Raw genomic sequence first — 15,499 nt, 5'->3', positions numbered from 1 at the left:
TTATTATCTTCCTGAAGATGTCTCAGTGATTGTCTTCCTGAAGTTGTCTCAGTGATTGTCTTCCTGAAGATGTCTCAGTGATTGTCTTCCTGAAGATGTCTCAGTGATTGTCTTACTGAAGATGTCTCAGTGATTGTCTTCCTGAAGATGTCTCAGTGATTGTCTTCCTGAAGTTGTCTCAGTGATTGTCTTCCTGAAGATGTCTCAGTGAATGTCTTCCTGAAGTTGTCTCAGTGATTGTCTTACTGAAGATGTCTCAGTGATTGTCTTCCTGAAGATGTCTCAGTGATTGTCTTCCTGAAGATGTCTCAGTGATTGTCTTCCTGAAGTTGTCTCAGTGATTGTCTTCCTGAAGATGTCTCAGTGATTGTCTTACTGAAGATGTCTCAGTGATTGTCTTCCTGAAGATGTCTCAGATTGTCTTCCTGAAGATGTCTCAGTGTTAGTCTTCCTGAAGATGTCTCAGTGATTGTCTTCCTGAAGTTGTCTCAGTGATTGTCTTCCTGAAGATGTCTCAGTGATTGTCTTCCTGAAGATGTCTCAGTGATTGTCTTACTGAAGTTGTCTCAGTGATTGTCTTCCTGAAGTTGTCTCAGTGATTGTCTTCCTGAAGATGTCTCAGATTGTCTACCTGAAGATGTCTCAGTGTTAGTCTTCCTGAAGATGTCTCAGTGATTGTCTTCCTGAAGTTGTCTCAGTGATTGTCTTCCTGAAGATGTCTCAGTGATTGTCTTCCTGAAGATGTCTCAGTGATTGTCTTACTGAAGATGTCTCAGTGATTGTCTTCCTGAAGATGTCTCAGTGATGGTCTTCCTGAATATCTCTCAGTGATGGTCTTCCTGAATATCTCTCAGTGATTGTCTTCCTGAAGATGTCTCAGATTGTCTTCCTGAAGATGTCTCAGTGATTGTCTTCCTGAAGATGTCTCAGTGATGGTCTTCCTGAATATCTCTCAGTTATTGTCTTACTGAAGATGTCTCAGTGATTGTCTTCCTGAAGTTGTCTCAGTGATTGTCTTACTGAAGATGTCTCAGTGATTGTCTTCCTGAAGATGTCTCAGTGATTGTCTTCCTGAAGATGTCTCAGATTGTCTTCCTGAATATCTCTCAGTGATTGTCTTCCTGAAGATGTCTCAGTGATTGTCTTCCTGAAGTTGTCTCAGTGATTGTCTTACTGAAGATGTCTCAGTGATTGTCTTCCTGAAGATGTCTCAGTGATTGTCTTCCTGAAGATGTCTCAGTGATTGTCTTCCTGAAGATGTCTCAGTGATTGTCTTCCTGAAGATGTCTCAGTGATTGTCTTCCTGAAGATGTCTCAGTGATAGTCTTCCTGAAGATCTCTCAGTGATTGTCTTCCTGAAGATGTCTCAGTGATTGTCTTACTGAAGATGTCTCAGTGATTGTCTTCCTGAAGATGTCTCAGTGATTGTCTTCCTGAAGATGTCTCAGTGATGGTCTTCCTGAATATCTCTGTTATTATCTTCCTGAAGATGTCTCAGTGATTGTCTTCCTGAAGATGTCTCAGTGATTGTCTTCCTGAAGATGTCTCAGTGATGGTCTTCCTGAATATCTCTCAGTTATTATCTTTCTGAAGATGTCTCAGTGATTGTCTTCCTGAAGTTGTCTCAGTGATTGTCTTCCTGAAGATGTCTCAGTGATTGTCTTACTGAAGATGTCTCAGTGATTGTCTCACTGAAGATGTCTCAGTGATAGTCTTACTGAAGATGTCTCAGTTATAGTCTTCCTGAAGATGTCTCAGTGATTGTCTTCCTGAAGATGTCTCAGTGATTGTCTTCCTGAAGATGTCTCAGTGATTGTCTTCCTGAAGATGTCTCAGATTGTCTTCCTGAATATCTCTCAGTGATTGTCTTCCTGAAGATGTCTCAGATTGTCTTCCTGAAGATGTCTCAGTGTTAGTCTTCCTGAAGATGTCTCAGTGATTGTCTTCCTGAAGTTGTCTCAGTGATTGTCTTCCTGAAGATGTCTCAGTGATTGTCTTCCTGAAGATGTCTCAGTGATTGTCTTCCTGAAGATGTCTCAGTGATTGTCTTCCTGAAGATGTCTCAGTGATTGTCTTCCTGAAGATGTCTCAGTGATTGTCTTCCTGAAGATGTCTCAGTGATTGTCTTCCTGAAGATGTCTCAGTGATTGTCTTCCTGAAGATGTCTCAGTGATTGTCTTCCTGAAGATGTCTCAGTGATTGTCTTCCTGAAGATGTCTCAGTGATTGTCTTCCTGAAGATGTCTCAGTGATAGTCTTCCTGAAGATGTCTCAGTGATTGTCTTACTGAAGATGTCTCAGTGATAGTCTTCCTGAAGATGTCTCAGTGATTGTCTTCCTGAAGATGTCTCAGTGATTGTCTTCCTGAAGATGTCTCAGTGATGGTCTTCCTGAATATCTCTCAGTTATTATCTTCCTGAAGATGTCTCAGTGATTGTCTTCCTGAAGTTGTCTCAGTGATTGTCTTACTGAAGATGTCTCAGTGATTGTCTTCCTGAAGATGTCTCAGTGATTGTCTTCCTGAAGATGTCTCAGTGATTGTCTTCCTGAAGATGTCTCAGTGATTGTCTTCCTGAAGATGTCTCAGTGATTGTCTTCCTGAAGATGTCTCAGTGATTGTCTTCCTGAAGATGTCTCAGTGATTGTCTTACTGAAGATGTCTCAGTGATTGTCTTCCTGAAGATGTCTCAGTGATTGTCTTCCTGAAGATGTCTCAGTGATTGTCTTCCTGAAGATGTCTCAGTGATTGTCTTACTGAAGTTGTCTCAGTGATTGTCTTCCTGAAGATGTCTCAGTGATGGTCTTCCTGAATATCTCTCAGTGATGGTCTTCCTGAATATCTCTCAGTGATTGTCTTCCTGAAGATGTCTCAGTGATTGTCTTCCTGAAGATGTCTCAGTGATGGTCTTCCTGAATATCTCTCAGTTATTGTCTTACTGAAGATGTCTCAGTGATTGTCTTACTGAAGATGTCTCAGTGATTGTCTTCCTGAAGATGTCTCAGTGATAGTCTTCCTGAAGATGTCTCAGTGATTGTCTTCCTGAAGATGTCTCAGTGATAGTCTTACTGAAGATGTCTCAGTGATTGTCTTCCTGAAGATGTCTCAGTGATTGTCTTCCTGAAGATGTCTCAGTGATTCTCTTCCTGAAGATGTCTCAGTGATAGTCCTACTGAAGATGTCTCAGTGATAGTCTTCCTGAAGTTGTCTCAGTGATTGTCTTCCTGAAGATGTCTCAGTGATAGTCTTCCTGAAGATGTCTCAGCGATTGTCTTACTGAAGATGTCTCAGTGATTGTCTTCCTGAAGATGTCTCAGTGATAGTCTTACTGAAGATGTCTCAGTGATAGTCTTCCTGAAGATGTCTCAGTGATAGTCTTACTGAAGATGTCTCAGTGATTGTCTTCCTGAAGATGTCTCAGTTAGTGTTGTCACGATACTAGAATTTCTAACTTCGATACGATACCTTGAAAAATATCGATATTCGATACCATTTTCGATACCACGGAGAAAAAACTGCCACAATATTAAGGGGGTATTTTTTAATTTAAAGCTAAATATAACAAGTCTAGTACATGACAATGAGGTATATTTTACATGAACAAAAATGTCCTGAGTTCTATTTGTTTATATTTTTTAATTGGACCAGAGCTAACATGATGTATTTTTAGTACCTACTGTTATCAAAGATTAAAATATACTGTAACAAAAAAGCACTTAACAGTATCAAATTGGAGGATAGAGAGTCAGTAATGTATAATAATAAGATTAAACATTCAATTTTCAGTTAAAGGCATGTCATTATTGAATTTAGAGATGCAATTGTCTAGCTGTTTAGTTTAATTAATATCTGTGTAATCAAATTGATGATAATAGCTAATGAAGGAAAATTGCAGAATTAAATAATAATTTTTGAATAAAGTTAAATAGGCACCAGTTAATTTACATTTGACCACAGTTACAATATTTACTTGTCTAAGATTCCTCAGTCAGATTATGTTAACTTTAAGAATTAAAACGAGACAACACAGACTCTTATCAACAACAATACTAGGCCATCTTGGTTAATGTTTCAGAAAAGTTCAAATGAGAAGAGTTACAGTGTTTCCTTGAGGATTTTTTTTTTAGCAGTGGGGGCAGGTCTGTCCAAACAACAAACACCCCTGATGCTGAGCATATGCTGCTAGATAGTAGCCTACCCCTGGAGCCTGTTCCTTAAGTCTGTTTTCACCTATACAATAATTTAAAAAAATGAGTGATGTGAGGGATTATTGACAGTCAAACAATCTGTTGGGTGCCCGCAGCCCGCTCGCGTGTCCGCGCTATTCTCCGACATGCCCGCTCGCGGTGTGTAGCTCGTGTCCGCGCTATTCTCCGACATGCCCGCTCGCGGTGTGTAGCTCGTGTCCGCGCAATTCTCCGACATGCCCGCTCGCGGTGTGTAGCTCGTGTCCGCGCTATTCTCCGACATGCCCGCTCGCGGTGTGTAGGGCGTGTCCACGCTATTCTCCGACTCCGACATGCCCGCTCGCGGTGTGTTTTACGCGTGTCCGCGCTATTCTCCGACATGCCCGCTCGTGGTGTTCTTTATCAATCAACCAAAGCCGGTCGCGGGGGCGAGGCCCTCGCCATCTTTCCATTCACTTCACTTTTGCTATTTAACCAGAGCGAATGAGACGAGTGCGTCACGTGTGGTGTTTGTCAACGCGCCTTTTGAGAGAAGTGAAAGTGACTGCTCGGCTAGTATCGATACTTCGGGAAATTAGTATTGGTACCGTTCAGATATTTCAGTATCGATATTTATCGAAATATCGATATTTTTGACAACACTAGTCTCAGTGATAGTCTTACTGAAGATGTCTCAGCGATTGTCTTCCTGAAGATGTCTCAGCGATTGTCTTCCTGAAGATGTCTCAGTGATTGTCTTCCTGAAGATGTCTCAGCGATTGTCTTCCTGAAGATGTCTCAGCGATTGTCTTCCTGAAGATGTCTCAGCGATTGTCTTTCTGTGTGTGGACCATGTCAGTGGAGGGTCAGGAAGAGGAAGCTGTGTTTTGGAGGATGCAAGTTGATGGCAGTAATGAACTCAGGGGGAAATGAGAGAAACACACACAGCAGGACACACACTGTGCTGTCTAAAATAAACACATTTTTTTCCATTTCAATCAATCAGTGTTGTCTCTTCAGTTCCTGCGTGTGTGAGTGGCTTTAGGTTACGCCTGCATATGAACATCTGACTGTGGGCAACAGATCGGTTTCAAGCGCCAGTGATCCGCCTACACTCTAAAAAATGCTGGGTTGTTTCAACCCAAATTTGGTTAAAATATGGACAATCCCAGCCATTGGGTTAAGTTTTTAAATTAACATTTTAACCCAAAATTTGGGTTTGTCCATATTTGACCCAACATTGGGTTAAAACAACCCAGCATTTTTAGACTGTACCTCTTCAGCATTTTAGGCATCATAGGCTCCTGGCATGAAGATTGTTTTAGAAGGTCTTAAGAAACATTATCCAGTCTTTTATTGGCCTAAGCAAACACAGAGCAAACAAATCCCACCTTGCAGCCAATTTCATTGGATAGGGTTAGGGGTTATTATTATTTGTTGTATATTAGGCATTCAGCACTGTGCTTGACTTGAGTAATTAAATCTTTTCAGCACAGAGTTTGGGCTGAACTGGTTTGGGAAAAAAATAATCACCCGATTGCTACAGGCTAAGTGAAAAACGAAATCCAAGATGGCGGACAAGTTGAAACAAATGTAAATTTTATTTGTATTTAATGTTGAAAGCAACAAATAAAATAGTTGATTGGAATTAATTGTGAGTTGAGTCTCTTATGCACTTCCTTACGAGGTTCCATTGCACTCATCTTAGACGGCATCATTCACCCACTATGATTCAATTGTTTTATTAGTTCATCACAATTAGTATGTGTCACGTTTTCATATCGTCCAATCACTCATGTTCATTAATACATGTCTCATCGTTGTCAACACTCACACTCAGTCTGTCATGTGTCAGGATGATGTAACAGGTTGAGACGCCACACTCGACACTATAAATCTAAATGACTGTAGCCCGATATGAATTGAAGGGTGGTGTTTGTATGGAGCTGTTGGATTGGATTGATTCCCAGCCCTCGGCTGTTTGTGGGAGGCATTTGTGCCGATAATGTAGCTAATGCTGGTGACATTTAAACAGATTTCCCCTCTCAGCTGTGTGTAATACAAGAGACCAGCACAAGAGAAGCTTCCAGCAACCTGTGACTCCACTTGTGTTTCCACTTTACTGTTCATGTCGTTTTAATCAGGACAAACCCTAACATTCATTGATTTATTCTGTTTCTCAGTGTTGCATTGAATTTTACAACAATATATTTGGGGAATGTATCTTTACATGTTGTTTAATGTGAAGTATGTAAGATTTGTTTGTTAAAATACATTCTCTTAACCCCGTTTATTGTTCAATGACTACTATGAGTATGCAGTTCTTGAGTTTATCTCCCCCAACAGTGTAAACATTGAGCCCAAAAGCACCATCAAAACATTGAGAGCGGCCCGCTCAGGGGTGTGTTTCCCGAAAGCATTGTTAGACGGTCGCAAGTTCTGTCGCTATCAGCATAGTTCAACGAGTCTGTGTTTCCCGAAACCATCGTTCCAACAAACATTCGCAAACAGCATCACAAAGTTGTGTGTCTGGAACGACACAGCATTTTCTTGTTTGCATGACATGTCGACTCATTAAATCCTGATCTTGAGCAAAATAAGCAAGCTGACATTCAGTACAACCTGTGTCTTTTATTTAGAATACATACAAATGTCATTTACATCTTTTAGTTTGTAAAGAGATGTAAAGCGTAGTTTTATGAAGAGTGCGCATGTGTGAACGAGCTCTAGTGCGTAAGAACGAGACTATGAGTGAATCTGGAAATAAAGCAAAATAACTGAGGAAAATTAGAAATATTCCTCAGATGCCATGTCTGTAATTTATATCAAAACATCTAGCGTTAATTTGAACTCAAACAGATTCTTTAAAAGAAGTTATTATCCACCACGTGTGTGACATCATTAACCAACGTGGTTAAACCACCAATTTGGGACAATACGGTTTCGGGAAACAGTCGTGACTAGCTAGTTGATTTCTTCAACGATATATCGTACTGTAGTAGTGAAGCAGCGAGTTACAGCGTTGTACGGGAAACACACCCCAGATCCATCAATCTCTTTCCAGCTCAACCAATGGCGTGGGTTTAGGGGCGTGGCTACTGTAGCAGGCGGAGCCAGGCGGTGTTTAGCCACTGTGGGTCCATTACTGGCTCATCACATGGGAAAAGACATTCAGCATCAGTTACTGAAGTGCAAAACAAAACTCACTGCATTTAGATTAATCAGTCCATGACTGCGTCCCAAAGCGTAACAATGCTGCCTTCGGAGGACACATTTCAAGGCATGAAGGCACGTCTGAATCTAATGTTAGCTTCACGTCTTTTCTCCTGAGAAACCTTCATCTGATGGATTTATGAAGACAGCACAGATCTATCATTCGCTGCCTTTGATATCCCACAATCCTCTACTTTCTATTCTGTGACAGTTGAGCTTAAAAATAAAGATGGCGTCTGAAAGTTGTGGTTAGTCGTCAGTTTGTGTGTAAATGTAAGTTTTTGACCGGTTTCCACTTTTGATGTCATTTCTAGGGAGAAATTACTGTGGTACTAATTGAATATTTGATTAGTTTTCACCAAAGCTCGCTCTATTTTGCTGTAGATCATTAAACCGTTACGAAATCTGAAATCAGTTTTGTAAGATAATTAATCTTACTGATTGCAAATTAATAATAAAACTGGTGTCTAGAATCACAAAATTTCAGCGGTATTGATAGGTTTGATATTTGATATGTATATGAAACAAATGTGTTGATGTTTTTGATCTGATTTCCCCTTTCTTCTCATCCACAGTGTGCTGTTTTGTGGTCCACAAACGCTGCCATGAGTTTGTTACGTTCTCCTGTCCAGGGGCCGACAAGGGCCCCGACACCGATGTGAGTAAATGCTTGTATTTCTCTCTCTACACACACACACACACACACACACACACACACACACACACACACATCGTGTCCATGTAGCATTATATTTGTTATTTATTTAAAAGTAAAAGTCATGCTGAGAAGAAAGAGTCCTCCTCCTCTCTCTCTCTCTCTGAGTGTAGAGAGAGAGTGTGTGTGTGTGTGTGTGTGTGTGTGTGAGGGGCGGCTCATTAAAGTGGTCAGATTTGACCTGCTGGCCCATGCATGTCCCCTGAGTGCTGCTTGCTCAGACATCTAACCACACAAGGCCAGTTCTGTGCGGTTTCTTTTAACCCTTCATAGCCTGTGGTGTAAGGAGAGACTCGTGCTTGTTGTGGTGTTTTAATGGGTCTAAGTTGCTGTAAAATTGGAAGTTCAGAATGTTTTTGCGGTATGTTCAATGTTTCACTTTTACTTACATTTGTATATTTATTTCATTATTTTTTAAAGTTTCCATTTTCCCCCTTAGATTGTTGCATAATTTAAAAGGAATAATGAGATTCTCATTTCCTGGTGTCGATCCAAAACACAAAAAGACACAAAAGGAGAAATTCAGCAAAATGTTCACGCTGCCCTTTTCCATACGGTGAAAGCTGACCAGATGTCCAGATGACAATCTTTAAAAAAAGCTTTAAAAAATGCAATGCAATTATAATGAAAGTATTCTGAGGTCATATGTTGGCTTTGTGAAAGGAACAGACTAAAATCTTCCCCTCCCTGCTGAAAAATCCAGCATAACCCAGCATTCCTTGCTGGTTAGTGCTGGGTTAGTGCTGGTTAGTACTAGTTTAGTGCTGGGTTATGCTGGTTAGTGCTGGTCCAAGGTTGTTTATGCTGGTTTAGTGCTGGTTAGTGCTGGTTTAGTGCTAGTTTAGTGCTGGTTTAGTGCTAGTTTAGTGCTGGGTTATGCTGGTTAGTGCTGGTCCAGGGTTGTTTATGCTGGTTTAGTGCTGGTTTATGCTGGCTTAGTGCTGGGTTAATGCTAGTTAGTGCTGGTCCAGGCTTGTTTATGCTGGTTTAGTGCTGGTTTATGCTGGTTAGTGCTTGTCCAGGCTTGTCTATGCTGGTTTAGTGCTGGTTTAGTGCTGGTTAGTACTAGTTTAGTGCTGGGTTATGCTGGTTAGTGCTGGTCCAGGCTTGTTTATGCTGGTTTAGTGCTGGTTTATGCTGGCTTAGTGCTGGTTTAGTGCTGGTTAGTGCTGGTCCAGGCTTGTTTATGCTGGTTTAGTGCTGGTTTAGTGCTAGTTTAGTGCTGGTTTATGCTGGTTAGTGCTTGTCCAAGCTTTTCTATGCTGGTTTAGTGCTAGTTTAGTGCTGGTTTATGCTGGTTAGTGCTGGTCCAGGCTTGTCTATGCTGGTTTAGTGCTGGTTTAGTGCTAGTTTAGTGCTGGTTTTTGCTGGTTAGTGCTGGTCCTGGCTTGTCTATGCTGGTTTAGTGCTGGTTAGTGCTGGTTTAGTATTGGTTTATGCTGGTTTAGTGCTGGTTAGTTCTGGTTTAGTATATGGAAGCAGGCTGTTTGGAGACAAGCATCGTTTTTGCTTGGGTATTTCTATTTTTAACACATTAAGTATGTAAAGGAAAAATAATATAAGATTAAAAAAGATTAGGAATTAGAAAGGAAGTAGAACTGAATTTTTATTGTTTTAGTTACGATATTATTAACCAATGTCATCTGAAGTTTAAAAAAAAGTAAAAATTCAAACCTGTGAAATGTTTCAAATGATCAAAGAGTTTTTCTCCTGTTTCAAAGGATCTACACACAAATCAGATAAAAAGAGCTTGTTTACATCGCAAAACAAAATTGAGACAAAACAAAAACATTTAGGGATATGAAAACAAAGAAACATGCCAAATAGCAGCATAATCATAAGCAGTTTGTTCACTAACAGGGGTTATGAGAAGAAGTCTTGCTAAGAAAGAGCTATTGATAATAAAAGCTCAAAATGGAAAGTTGCTGTTTTTAAAGACTTTAATGGTCATTTGGGAACTCACATGTCAAAATCCAGCTGTCAGTCCCTGATTCCAAAAAGTGCACATAGTAAAATATGTAATTGCAGCAGGAGCATGACATATTTTAGTCAAGGCCAAGGGCAAAATGGCGAACTAAAAGTAATATAATTAACAGTGATCACCATAATGGTGACTTCAACCCGACTTCAACAACTTTTAACACCTAAGCAAGTTTTGTTGTGGTCTTGCTGGCATCATATCAGCACTCAAAAGGCAACATACAGTATGCTGATCTACCAGCACTACCGCTTTTCATACTGGGGACCAGCAAACCAGCATTCTGACAAACATATCTCAAATTACATACACTGACAACTAAATTAATTTATTGAAGTAAAAAAGATTATGTAATATCTCTGAATCAACTTAAATACATTAATTTATACCACCAAAACTACATTGTATGGGTTGAGTTAGAAATATCATATTAAACAGATCTTTAAAGTAACAAATTCCAGGTTACCACTTTTTGCAGTGTATATTTAGCACGACTGAATTTTCATTTTTGAGTGACCTAACCCTTAAACGGTATTGTCAGGATACAGGCACAGAGGCGGAGGTAAGTGAAAGCAAACGTGAGTTTATTTACAGTGATATATGTGCAGAGACAAAGTTCATGTGCAGGTGCGTTGACGATCACATCGTGCAGAGGATCCCAGGTGAGCAGACCCTTCTTCAGAGAGTTGGACGTGGGTAGACAATGTCCAGTGATACGAATACTTTTCTGTTTCAGATCCAGGGAGGAACAGGGAGATCTCGGTGGACACGTGGAGCACTTGGATTCAAATGGCAGGACTCGGGAAACAGGGAACCAGACAGGAATACTGGAGACAGCAAGACAGGGAGACAAAGGTGAGTATATTCAGGGGTGAGTATAGTTACGTGATGGATCTTCGTTGGCAGACTTGGAAACTTCGGGAAATCGTGGGTAACGGTCTTCTCCTGTTGGAGGCTTGACAATGACTGGGGTGTGCGTGAGTGTTTTATAGGGCTGGGTAACGAGGTGACTGATTGTGAACAGGTGTGACTGGTTAATATTCCGGGGAGAGTGACCTTTGAGTGGTGGATGGGAATGAATCTGATTGATTCCTGACACTACCCCCTCCTCCAGCGTCCGCGCCAGCGGACCTAGGACCCCGACGTCGTGGGGGTCTACCTCGAGGTCGAGGAGCAGGTTTGTCAGGGTGTTGTTCGTGGAAGGCAGTGAGTAGCATGGGATCAAGGATGTCCTTACGAGGTATCCAACACCTCTCTTCCGGTCCATAATTTTCCCAGTCAACCAGATACTCGAGTAGACCACCCCGACGTCGGGAGTCCAGGATCTCTCTTACAGCGAAGATGGATTCTGTTTCAATGGGGGGTACCGGAGGATCTTCATCTTGTGCTAGATCTGTAGAGGGGACTGGAACAGGTGAGTGATGGGGCTTCAGGAGGGAAACATGGAATGAGGGGTGGATGCGGTAGTGACTTGGCAGACGGAGCTGGTAGGTAACTGGATTGATTTGTTTTGTTATGGGAAACGGACCGATGTATCTTGGACTTAACTTGCGACAGGGTAGTCTCAACCGGATATCTTTTGTTGAGAGCAAAACCAATTGTCCAGGTTGGTATTCGGGGGTGTTGCTTCGGTGAGCGTCTGCAAAGTGACTGTGGCGGTTTATGGCTTGTTGGAGGTGATGGTGAGCTTGGTTCCATATTCTCTCACTGTCCCGGAACCAGGCGTTAACTGCTGGGACTTCTGAGGGTTCCCCGGACCACGGGAACAGTGGAGGTTGGTAACCCAGAATGCATTGGAACGGAGTCAGGTTGGTGGAGGTTTGTCTAAGGGAATTTTGGGCATACTCTGCCCACACGAGGTAACGACTCCAGAGGTGCTGATTGGCATGGCAGAAAGTTCGGAGGAAACTGCTGACATCCTGGATTTTTCGTTCTGCCTGACCATTAGCCTGTGGGTGATACCCTGAAGTGAGACTTACGGTGACATTCATCAGTGCAAAGAAGGCTCGCCAAACTTTTGAAATGAATTGAGGCCCCCTATCTGATACAATGTCCTCTGGGAGGCCGAAATTCCGGAAGACATGTTCCATTAAAAGTTCTGCGGTTGCAAATGCTGTGGGTAAGTTTCTCAGGGGAATCAGCTTACACGCTTTCGAAAAGCGGTCGACGGCCACCAGGATGCAGGTGTTCTCTTCGGAGGGTGGAAGATCAGTCACAAAATCCACCCCAATGTGCGACCAGGGTCTTTGGGGAACGGGTAGAGGCATGAGTTTTCCTGCGGGCAAATGACGAGGGTTTTTGTTCATTGCACATAGGATGCACCCCTGGATGAATGATTTGACGTCTCGGAGCATGTTGGGCCACCAGTAGCAGTTTTGGAGAGTGGAGCAGGTTTTGGTGACTCCTGGGTGACCCGTACCAACGGAGGAGTGCGCTGAGGAGATAAGTGATATACGGAATTCATCGGGTACGTAGATTTTCCCAGCTGGGCATTCCGTAGGACTGGGTTGGTTTCGAGACAATTCCATCAGTTGTTCGTTTAAGTCCCACTGAATGGGATTGACAAAGATTTTCTCTGGCAAGATGTTCTCGGGTTCTTCATGGTGAGTTTCAGGAGCATGGAGACGAGACAGTGCATCCGCTCGGACGTTCTTGGAGCCTGGACGATAGGAGATCTGGAAGTGAAATCGAGTGAAGAAAAGCGCCCATCTAGCCTGGCGTGGATTGAGTCGTTTTGCTTCTTTCAGATACTGGAGGTTCTTATGGTCGGTGAGAACCAGGAACGGGTGTTTGGCGCCCTCCAACCAGTGTCGCCATTCTTCAAGCGCAAGTTTTACCGCCAGGAGTTCCCGATTGCCGATATCATAGTTTACTTCGGCGGGTGATAACTTGTGGGAGAAGAACGCACATGGCATAGGTTTGGGTGACAAATTGGAATACTGAGACAACACTGCTCCTACTCCAGTGGTGGAGGCATCGACTTCTACGATAAACATCTCTTCGGGATTAGGATGTCGGAGTAGAGGGGCAGTGGTGAAGGCGGTTTTCAAAGACTGGAATGCGTGGTCGGCTTCCTCAGTCCAGAGCAGCGTTTTTGGCTTTCCCTTTAGGAGTGACGTTAGAGGAGCTGTTAGCAGGCTGTACTGGTGAACGAACCTCCGATAAAAGTTGGCAAAGCCAAGGAATCTTTGCAATTCTTTTATCGTCTGTGGGGTTGGCCAGGAAGTGATCGCCTTGGTCTTGCGATCGTCCATCTGTACTCCTCTTTCACTGAGTTGATAGCCTAGGAATTCGACTGAAGTTTGGTGAAATGAGCATTTTTCTGCTTTTAGGAACAAAGAGAACTCACGTAGCCGTTGGAGGACTAAGGAGACGTGTCGTTGGTGTTCCACTGGATCCTTGGAATAGATTAAAATGTCATCGATGTAGATTATTACGAATCGGTTCAGATAATCTCGGAATACCTCGTCCATAAAGCTTTGAAAGATGGAAGGAGCGTTGACCAGTCCATACGGCATAACCAAATATTCGTAGTGGCCAGCAGGGGTGATGAACGCGGTTTTCCATTCGTCGCCTTCTCGAATTCGGATGAGGTTATATGCGCTCCTCAAGTCCAGTTTAGTGAACATCTTGGCCTCACGCAGCTGCTCCAGTGAGGAAGGAACCAACGGTAGTGGATAGCTGAACTTCACGGTTATTCGGTTCAGGGTTCGATAGTCGATACAAGGACGTAGTCCGCCATCCTTCTTAGGAACAAAGAAAAAGCTGGCAGCAGCAGGTGACGTGGAGGAACGGATATACCCCTGTTTCAGAGCCTCTTCAATGTACTGCTGCATGGCTTTCTGTTCGGGAATAGACAGGGAGTAGATTCGTCCCTTAGGAATGGGTTCTCCTGGAACAAGGTCGATCGCACAATCCCAAGCTCGATGAGGGGGTAATTTAGCAGCCTCGACAGGATTGAACACATCTGCAAACGAGGAATAACAGGTAGGTATGGAAACGGACAGACTCTCAGTGGGGCTTTCGATGGAGGTTGAGTTTACTGGGACAATGTTAGGTGCATCAACGATGGATGTGGTCTCCAACTCGGCAGTTCTGGATGCACACTTACACCCCCAGTTCAGGATCTTACCAGATGACCAGTTGATATTGGGTTGATGTCGAATAAGCCATGGGCGACCCAGAATTAGATCAGTCTGACTGTTCTCTAATATGAAAGGTTCAAAAAGTTCGTGATGTGTATTTTCGACACCCAGGATGATGGGTTTAATCTGAGCTGTGACATACCCCTTATTTATGGTTTCACCCGTCACTGCATGGATGGAGTATGGTCTGGCGGTGGCTGATTTCTCGAGCTGGAGTTTTTGGCAGAGCTGTCCGGAAATGAAGTTTCCTGCCGACCCGGAGTCCACTATGGCTGTGGCAGAAACATGGAAAGTCGTGGATTTTAAGATCACTGAAATAGTTAGTGGGGCTGATACCGAATCGGCCGTAAAGACAGAACTCATAAGCATTCTGGGGGGTCGAGTCGGACATGACTGACGAAAGTGTCCTCCCATTCCACAATACAGACATAACCTGAGTTCACGGCGCCGGGCACGTTCCGCTGGGGACAGTCGGTAAGTATCCAATTCCACCTTTTCTCCATCTGCTTCGGGCGGAGCTTCCGTGGGATACTGAGAATTACTAGTGGGTCGGCGATTTTCTAGATAACAGCCCTGAGATCGTTGATGCACACGGAGAGCTTGTTGGATAAATTTTTCAACACCCAGACTGTCATCATATATCGCCATTTGCAGACGGAGAGCAGGATTCAGACCACGTCGGTAAACAGAAATGAGCGCCTTCTCGTTCCACCCACTTGCAGAAGCTAAAGTGCGAAATTCCAACGAATACTCAGAAACCGATCTTCGACCTTGGTATAGTTGCAGTAGTTTGTCACTGGTGGAAGAATCATCAACTGGTCGTCCGAAAACTTCTTTAAAATGGTCTACAAACCCTTGTACCGATGAGGTTGTAGTGGACTCCTGTAACCACATGGTTTCAGCCCATCTCAAAGCAGCCCCGGATAACTGTTGGATGATAAAAGCGATTTTCGATCTTTCTGTGGGATATAACTGATTTTGCTGTCCCAGAGCGAGCGAACACTGAAGCAGGAACCCGTTGCAATCCTCCGCCCGTCCGGAGAATGGCGCTGGACGTGATGCTTGGTTAGCGAAGCATATCATCGAAGAAGTGGAGTCTGCGGAAGTGCTGAGCGTAGACTGACCGGAATTTTGAACAGCGGCTGTAGACTGTACAGGGTTATCACCATGGCGGGTAGCTTCCATCGCGCTGTTTCACTTTTCTGTTCTGGTCAAGCCTTCTGTCAGGATACAGGCACAGAGGCGGAGGTAAGTGAAAGCAAACGTGAGTTTATTTACAGTGATA

General features: G+C 43.1%; 1 protein-coding gene across 2 annotated transcripts in view; it reads left to right on the top strand.

Moving 5' to 3' along the window:
• Nucleotides 1-15,499, top strand: part of prkcab (protein kinase C, alpha, b) — a 257,860-nt gene that overhangs the window by 74,460 nt on the left and 167,901 nt on the right. For both annotated transcript variants that reach the window (XM_056249952.1, XM_056249954.1), the window contains exon 3: nucleotides 7,952-8,034. In XM_056249952.1, coding sequence (XP_056105927.1) covers nucleotides 7,952-8,034 — 83 coding nt within the window. The remainder of the gene's footprint in view (nucleotides 1-7,951; nucleotides 8,035-15,499) is intronic.

Source organism: Rhinichthys klamathensis, unplaced genomic scaffold, assembly GCF_029890125.1.
Source record: "Rhinichthys klamathensis goyatoka isolate OS25496 unplaced genomic scaffold, OSU_Roscu_1.1 h1tg000065l_1, whole genome shotgun sequence".
NCBI lineage: Eukaryota > Metazoa > Chordata > Actinopteri > Cypriniformes > Leuciscidae > Rhinichthys > Rhinichthys klamathensis.
The sequence above is the reverse complement of the archived record's forward strand: the minus strand, read 5'-3'. Positions and strand labels throughout refer to the sequence as shown.